Source organism: Macrosteles quadrilineatus, unplaced genomic scaffold (assembly GCF_028750875.1).
Source record: "Macrosteles quadrilineatus isolate MER2022 unplaced genomic scaffold, UCM_ALF_1.0 Scaffold_2__2_contigs__length_208266976, whole genome shotgun sequence".
NCBI classification, from domain to species: Eukaryota; Metazoa; Arthropoda; class Insecta; order Hemiptera; family Cicadellidae; genus Macrosteles; species Macrosteles quadrilineatus.
Genome location: NW_026542595.1, coordinates 157,945,998 through 157,954,760, shown reverse-complemented (window position 1 = coordinate 157,954,760; position 8,763 = coordinate 157,945,998). Strand labels below are relative to the sequence as shown.

At 35.6% G+C, this 8,763-nt stretch overlaps 1 protein-coding gene across 1 annotated transcript in view; it reads right to left on the bottom strand.

Annotated features, from left to right (window-relative positions):
* LOC128985065 (netrin receptor unc-5-like) overlaps nucleotides 1-8,549 on the bottom strand; it is a 12,914-nt gene extending 4,365 nt beyond the window's left edge. Inside the window, exons 1-3 of the mRNA XM_054404437.1 lie at nucleotides 8,386-8,549; nucleotides 7,520-7,683; nucleotides 2,725-2,941 (exon numbers count right to left, since the gene is read on the bottom strand). Coding sequence (XP_054260412.1) covers nucleotides 2,725-2,941; nucleotides 7,520-7,683; nucleotides 8,386-8,446 — 442 coding nt within the window. The 5' untranslated portion in view covers nucleotides 8,447-8,549. The remainder of the gene's footprint in view (nucleotides 1-2,724; nucleotides 2,942-7,519; nucleotides 7,684-8,385) is intronic.
* Nucleotides 8,550-8,763: the final 214 nt, after the last annotated feature.

Below are 8,763 nucleotides of genomic sequence, written 5' to 3'. Positions count from 1 at the left end.
AAATCAAGAACTAGCTTTGGTTACATATCTGCATGTGTAGACTATTAAAAGTGGCAAATTTTTTGTACACACTTAACAACTTAACACAACATCACTAGTTGTTATTGGATTGTATAATTTGTTTTAAGCAGTAAACACAAAGTATAAGTACTTATCAGCTTATAACTTTGAGTGTTCAACTATTTAACGGAGTTGGATAAACTAATATTTGTACAGCCAGATATTGCTGAAACCCACACCTGTGGATCTTCACACAGTTTTCATTGTCGGGATTTTTATGTTTGGAAAACACAGATGTTGATTCTCTCATGGATTTGTCACTATAAGCGGATTTAGCAGCAATACCTCCCTTATCGAAAACAACTCGTTTGGATTTCCAAATTCGAGTGTTTGATCCTTCCTATTAGCATTACTGTTTGTTTTATTTTGGCTATTCAACGATCTGTTTAAAAATATTGGATCAAAATTAATTGGAAATGACAATGCAATCCACATAATAAAGATGACTTAAAAAAGTAGAATCTATTTAGAATTAGAATAAATAACAACTAGTTGTAAAAGACATACTCAACAGTATAATTTTAAGTCCATTCATATTAAATAAGTTAAATATAGCAAACAGGGACTTGAGGTTATGAACTTGTTATTTATTCCAAGCCAGAACCTGTTTTCAAACTCTAAGTCTTTAAGTATACTTTGTCAAAGTTTTGATCTGATTGTCCCTGAGAATTTCCAGGTGCAGTTTGCAAAGCTTGAAAATTATCTGAAAGATTGATTAATCAGTGATTCAAATTAAATCTAAGTACCCTGGTGTGAATTTATAAAAATAGTTTAGAAAGGTTGGTTGTCATTCTATTTGGTAAAAAATCTTGTGAATGGCAATTTCCAAATATGTTTGTAACTTACATTAAACATTTTAATACCTAATATACTTTTTCGTTTCATATATCTTTATAGTGTATAATGTCCGTTCTGTTTGCATTAGATAACTTTCCATTTTATGTTAACTATGCATACAGGGTGACTAACTTAACTATTCCACCATTAGTATCTTGGAACTTAAGATTTAGATAATTCTTTAACATGGGGACTTCACCTAATTTCTTATAGAAAAAATAATTCAATTTTTTTGTAAATTTCTGCTATTACTTCCCAAAATTGAGACTAAGATTAAACGTTCCTATGATACACCCTGTGTTTGATGATGTTTTTAGAATTTAAATGTAATTCCAAGATATTTTAGTTTGCCTTTTTTCTTTAAGATTAACAGTTTGGTAACCATAGAATGTTAACGATTGGCTAAGGATATGACAGCAAGCCACCCCTTCCAAAAAGTACCTAACCAAGTATAAGCATGGAGAAACAAGTAATAAGTAAACTGAAAATTACATTTAAATTTTTAAAACATAATCAAACACAGGCTGTTCCATACAAAATTTAAAATTAGCTGCCATATTGTAAAATATCGACCATTTATGATCATCAAATGGAATTCATTTTTTGGATTTGAATAAACAATCTTGTAAAGTCCGTTATTTAAGGGTTTTCTAAAGATATGATTCTAAGATACTGGGTACTAATTATTTAGATTATTAACATTTGAAGAAAATCGTCAAATTTGTTGGTTTTTCAGATATTTGTGCAAGCAAGCAAGCATATATACAGGCATACAAGTTTTATACATTATACAAGCAAAAATAAAGCAATAAAGAGATAACCAAAACAGATTTTCGAAGGGAGACCAATAGAGGAACTAACAAAAGTGTGAAAATACAAATGGAATCCTCTTCACTCCAAATTGGAGGGTATTGTTGTCAAAAGCAGCTTATCCTGTAAAGGGGAGGGAAAGAGTGGGAAGGGAAAGGGGGATATGTACAACATGTGATTTACCACCGAAAATTGGTTCTGTATCCACAATAACTTTTGTTGGGGTGGAGTATGGTAGCCTAGCAATCCCTCCCTTCTTTTGCTCCAATGACCTTTAGCATTGTTGATATCAGACAGATGATGGCAATAAGACTCCTTATGTTGTCTGTGAAAAATACTGGCTTTGAATAAGAGTGCTGGTTCTTTCATTCAATGATTTAGACATCTTTTAACAAAAGCAGAAAACTGTTTATATTTTCTTTGCTTTTATCTATGTTTCCTTAAAATCTACATGGTTCTGCTTCTGTTGGTTTATGTGGTTTCTTTGAAGAAATACAAAAGAATATTTACACATTTTCTACTTTAACCTACTTATTTTTATTTATTTCTGTACTACTTTTCTCTGCTTCTAACAATTTCCATCTGTCTATCATATTGTTTCTTTTCTATGCCCAAAAGAATTTGGTCGAACAATCAAATAAAGGAAATCAGTACCAATAACAAATTAGAGGTTACCAACTTATTACCATATATCTTATGACATACTTATTTTCTGTTATAACAAATAAATACAAAGAAAACATAGCTATTATTGGTAGGTACTAAAGGTACAATGTAGTATAGTTATTAGGCCAGAAACACTGTAAGTAATTACATATAAATAAGAAAATTTAAAAATTATAAAGCTGAATCCAAGGTTGTGTGCCTTTGAAACTTTGCCTCAACATTTCAGAGGTAACAGTATGACAACAATCATTACCTATCTGCTCCACAGTTCAAGACTCTCTGCTTCACACATAAACATCTGCCTGTCTCCATTTTGCTTTATTTAAATAACAAAAGTAGTATCAGACTCACAAGCATTTGTGATGGTCGCTGGTTGACTCTCAACCTCTCCCCGCGAGGACCACGCCACACACTGACACTGGAACCTGTCCTTGCCGAAGTATTCCTCCACCATGTTGCGAGAGATGTTGATGGCAGTCTCGACCACCCGGACACCCGTCTCCGGGTCTACAAACACTTGCTGGGGCAACTGTCTGTGGTAGGCTTCTCCGCTACACTTGAAAAATACCTGGAGCAAACGTGTCAGCAATCAGCTGTGAATTATTGTTGGTAATTTCCCTATCAAATGTCCATCTACGGGTCTACAAACAACAAACACTTGCTGTAGCAACTCAAAATTTGAAAAATGTTATGAGTGATTATGGACATAAAGATACTATAAAACATGTTCAACATTTTTATAGAGGAGTGCAGTCGCATAGCCAAGGGGGGGGGGTTTGGTGGTAATTTAAAACTGGTGACAACTTTAAGATGGGAATGGCATGTGTTTTTCTATCGATAATCAAAATGTTATCCTTACCCCTTTTGTTATGAAAAGAAATGTTTAGAAACCAAATTTATATGGTTTTATTCAACTTAATAGTCAGCTACATTTTACATGAGAGAATTGCACAAAACTGTAAACATTACATACATAAACAAAACAGTCTTAAATAAAACAGCTGAATAAATATTTGACAGTACAAAAGGAATCATATTACATAACATTCACCCCATCTTTTTTTTAAATGTAATCTCTTAGATAGGTGGGAGGTCTTCGGACTCTAGTGGAACGACGCAGGTTTGTTTCTTCGTTATCCCTCACAGAAGTAGGGGTCACGGTCTCATGCAGAGGGGATGTTTCGATTTCAGATTGAATAGAGAATTTCAGGTTGAAGCAGATTTGATTCACGTCTCAGGTCTTGAAGAGCAGGATCTAGTTCTTGACTGGGATTTTCCGAAGTCACTGGCTCATCCTCTTGTTGGATAGCTTCAGGAGGAACAGCGAGATGTCGCACCGATACCAGAGCCTCTCTACCATCTCTATACTTGATGCGAGCATAGTCTGGATTAGCCTCTATCAGCTGAGCTTGTTCCACTAAAGGTTCATATTTGTTATTTCTTACATGCCTTCTCACTAATACTGGTCCTGGATTCATGAGCCATTGAGGTTGAGAGGTGCCATAAAATGATCGTCTCTGGTGTTTGAAAAGTCGTTCATGTGGGGTCTCATTCGTAGCTGTACATAGTAACGAGCGTATACAATGCAAAGCTTCTGGCAAAACATACTCCCACTGTTCTGTCTTCAGTCCCTTGTTTCTCAGAACAAGAGATACAGTCTTCCAAATCGTTCCATTATATCGCTCAGCTTGAGAATTACCTCGAGGGTTATAAGGTGAAGATCGGCTAGTGGCGATTCCTTTAGAGTGTAAGAAATCACTCAGTTCTTTTGACATGAAAGCAGAACCTTGGTCGGAGTGGACAAAAGCAGGCATACCAAAGATGGTGAAGATTGATGTAAGTGCTTTGATGACAGAAGATGCTGATGTGTCCGAGCAAGGAATAGCAAACGGATATCTTGAAAACTCATCAACAACCGTGAGTATGTATTTATTCCTTGTCACAGATGGTATTGGCCCCTTAAAATCAATGTTAAGTCTCTCGAAAGGAGCCATTGCATGGATGAGTGTTGATGGGGTTTTTTGGTAGAACCGAGGTTTCACTTCCGCACAAACAGAGCATGAAGCGGTCATTCGCCTGACATCTTCAATAGAGTAAGGGAGATTTTTACTTTTTAAGAAATGAACCATTCGTACTATTCCAGGATGCCCAATGTCACAATGAATTCTACGGAGTTTTTCAAAATCTCTACAAGAGATGGAAGATGAAACTCGTGAAAATGCATCTGCTACTACGTTTTCCTTGCCAGAACGGTACACTATGTCATAAGAGAAAGGTGCTAGTTCCAATCGCCACTTTAAAATCTTGTTGTTCTTAACCTTTCCCGCGTGTTTCTGATTGAACATATATGACACAGATTTCTGGTCTGTAATTAATTTAAACCGTCTTCCAATCAGGAAATGTCTCCATTTCTGTATTGAATCGAATATTGCGAGGGCCTCTTTTTCCACAGCAGGTAGATGTTGTTCACTCTTAGTTAGGGTTCTTGAAAAGAAACATATTGGCCTTCCAGCTTGTGAAAGGGTAGCCGCTATAGCTGATTCAGATGCATCTGTTTCTACAGTAAATGGAATATTCTCTTCAACTGCAGACATACTGGAGTTCGCTATTTCTTCTTTTAATGTCTTAAAGGCCAATATTTCTTTACTGCCTACTGGGAATGATTTGACTGTAGTAAGGCAATGAACCTTTTCAGAGAATTTAGGAATCCACTTTGCGTAATAGGACAACATGCCAAGAGCTCTTTTAAGGCTTGCATTATTGGTTGGAACGGGGAAATTCAAGAGTGATTGCAGGCGGTCAGGATCAGGACGCATGGACATGTTTTCTACAATGTACCCCAGAACTGGAATGCTGGTCAACGAAAACTTAGATTTTTCTTTGTTCAGGGTAAGATTATACTTTTTAGTTGCTTCCATGAATCTCTGTAGGTTTTGATCGTGTTCTGCTTGGCTACGACCACAAATAGTTACATCGTCCAGATAAGCAAACGTGTCTAGTAGATTTTCATTTTCTATAATCTGATCAATAGTTCTTTGAAAACACGCCACACCATTAGTTACGCCGAAAGGAATTCGAGTGTATTGGTAAAGTCTCCCATTAGCTTCAAATGCAGTGAATGGTTTATCTTCATTCCGAATAGGTATTTGGTGATATGCCTCCTTCAGATCGATTGTACTGAACACTTTGTATTGAGCAAGCTTAGAGACAAATGATTCAATGTGAGGTAGAGGGTAGGCATCAAGCTGTGTGAATTTGTTGATGGTTTGAGAGTAGTCAATACAGAGACGTCTCTTGTGCCCATTGTTGACCACAATCACTTGTGCTCTCCAAGGTGATTTACTCGGTTCAATTATTCCTTCTGATATAAGCCTACTTACTTCACTTTTTATGAACTTCCTATCATCTTCAGAGTAGCGGCGGGACTTGATGGCTACAGGCTTGACGTCATTAGTTAGATTATCAAACAGTGGTGGTGGTGATACTTTAGCCCTAAGTAGATTGCAAACATTGAAGGGTGGGCGTTTACCACCGAAATTCAGCTCCACAGCAGAATGTTGCCGAAGGATGTCATGTCCAATTACAACATCGGCACATAAATCAGTTAAGATGAGCAGCTTTGTCAGTGGGTATTCGTGGCCATCGCACACCATGTCAACAATACAGTGGCCAAGAGTTGATGAAACATGACTTGTTGATGCCATCGATATTTCATGCTTTGTTGGGTATTTAGAAATATTGAATCTTTTCACAGTAGCTTCAGATATAAAACTGTCGGAACTCCCAGTATCAATGAGTGCATCTACTGGTTTGCCGTTTAACATCAGTGACACTGTAGCTTTTGAAAGACATTTTTGTGAGGCAGCAACAAGAGAAGAAGACATTGAGTTTATTTCTGTCTTATCACTTTGAGTTGTTTTACCCTTAAATGTCCTACTTTGGTTGCGAGAATTGCAAACTGTTGCCCAATGGCCTTTCTTGTCACAAATATTACAAACTGAGTCTTTGGCAGGACAGTTGGCTCGAGAGTGTCGTGACCGTCCACAAAAGAAACATTTTTCTCTTCTTATCGAGGATAATTGGTGTGAAGACGAATCAGAAGCTGCCTGAGAAACATTTGTATCAGTAACATCAACATCTTTAGGAGTTGACTGAGATATAGAGTTACAAGGGCTTGAAATATATGAAACCGCCTGATTTTCAGCTGATTCCAAGGTAATGGCTTGAATATAAGCTTCTTCAAGAGTCAAAGTTAGATTTTCAAGAAGTCTTTGTCGAATGGACTGTGATATTAGTCCTCGAATGAAAGCGTCTCTTATGTACTCGTTGCGATTTTCATTAGCAGTGACAGATTTAAAGTTGCATGCTTTACTAAGTTCTTTTAGTTTTCGAAGATACTGATCAATATTTTCTCCAGGTTCCTGTCTTCTAGTGGCCAGTTGATGACGTGAATATACCTCATTAGTAGGCTTTATAAAGAGTTTGTCAAGAATAGATATAGCTTCAGTATAAGAATCAGCCTCTGAGATTATTTCATGTATGTTGTAGTCCACAAAATTAGTTAGAAGTTTTAGTAGATCATCTTCTGCAGCACATATTTCTTCCACGAAATTCTTGAAAGTGGTTTTCCAATGTTTCCACTGACGATCAGAATGGGGATCATTAGGGTCTAAAGATAGGCGCTCCGGCTTGAAGAATTTATCCATTTAGATTTCTTGGAATAAACTTGAATAGAAAAGATAGAATACAACTTGTATAGAAGAACTTGTAATAATATAGTTAAAAGATTAAGTTGAATAAATTGTTATGAAAAGAAATGTTTAGAAACCAAATTTATATGGTTTTATTCAACTTAATAGTCAGCTACATTTTACATGAGAGAATTGCACAAAACTGTAAACATTACATACATAAACAAAACAGTCTTAAATAAAACAGCTGAATAAATATTTGACAGTACAAAAGGAATCATATTACATAACACCTTTACACAGTGAAATGACGTACACATTAAGTGCATATTTCAAGGCACACAAAGGATACCTACAGATAGAACGTAACATATAAGAAAAGAATTGCAATAAATATCTTTAACCATCATAATTTAGTTTAGTGATGTTTACTGAGAAGATCAATTGTCACATACCTGCAAAGCATGTGCTGATCTACAGTAGAGCACTGCAGGTTTATTTTTCATGGCAAAAGTGTCTACAGGTTCCTCTAGAAATACTGGCAGATGTTCGGAGCTGAATGGAAGATCCAAGGAACCTTCCAACAGATCCATATTGTCTTCCACATCATCCGAGTCAACTGGAAAATACATTGAAGTAAAAACTGTTAAGGAAGAATAACTGTTACATTTTTAAAGTTTTGAGGAAGAGTCATTAAAGGGTCTGAAACACTCAGGACAACGTTTTAGCCTCAATATTACCATTGATAGCCAAAGTTATTATTAATTTAATCTGAACTATCAAATTTTTTTTAGATGGGGAACCATCCCTAACACATAGCAGATGTTGACACACACATAGTACACATAGTACACATAGTATGTGTTGACACACATGATGTAGCACATAGTAGATCAAATTAAGCTGCAACTGCAACTTTAGTCCAGTTTGCAATTGACAAGTTCTTAAAGAGTACTTAAGTCCTTTTGATTGACTGTCAAGAATTTTTGTTTTACCTTAACTTTAAAAAATTCCAACCACCCTAGTATTGTATATTGTAAAAATTAAATACAATGCCTACCAATAACATTTTGGCTTAACAAACAAATAAAAGTTGAATTTTAAACTTAATATTCATCCATACCGATACCAAGCACACAAGATTATTGTAACTCTATTACATATTGAGAAATTTACCAAGGGATTAAAAACCAACATCATCTTTCTTCAAATAATGGATTAAAAAAAAAATTATAAAACCAATAAACTATAAATGTTTGCTGTCAAATTACTAGAGTAACCTATAGACAACATAATAAGTAAGACAAAATGATGAAGGTACCTTTGTTAGACGATGTCACCACAAAGATGCAACATAAACAAAGCACGCCCGTGACAAACATGTTTCCGTGGCTCACTTTACATGTTGAGAAGATCAGTAGGTAAGTGCTCAAGTCTTGTTACAAACTACCACTTAGGTGTGCTTCATTCTCAAGATTATACCCTCAGCTTCTGAAACATAAGAAATACAAGTGAACATATTGAGTGTTGGTATTATCAAGAAGTAACAAAAGTTTGGCATGGTTATTATTATTATTACAGTAGTTATTATTAGTTGTATTGTTTATTATGAGATAGCTGTGCCAGCTAAATGTGTATATTGAGCTGAATATAAGTGCAAAATAAGTGCAGAACGGATCGAGATGATCAGTGTAGCTCT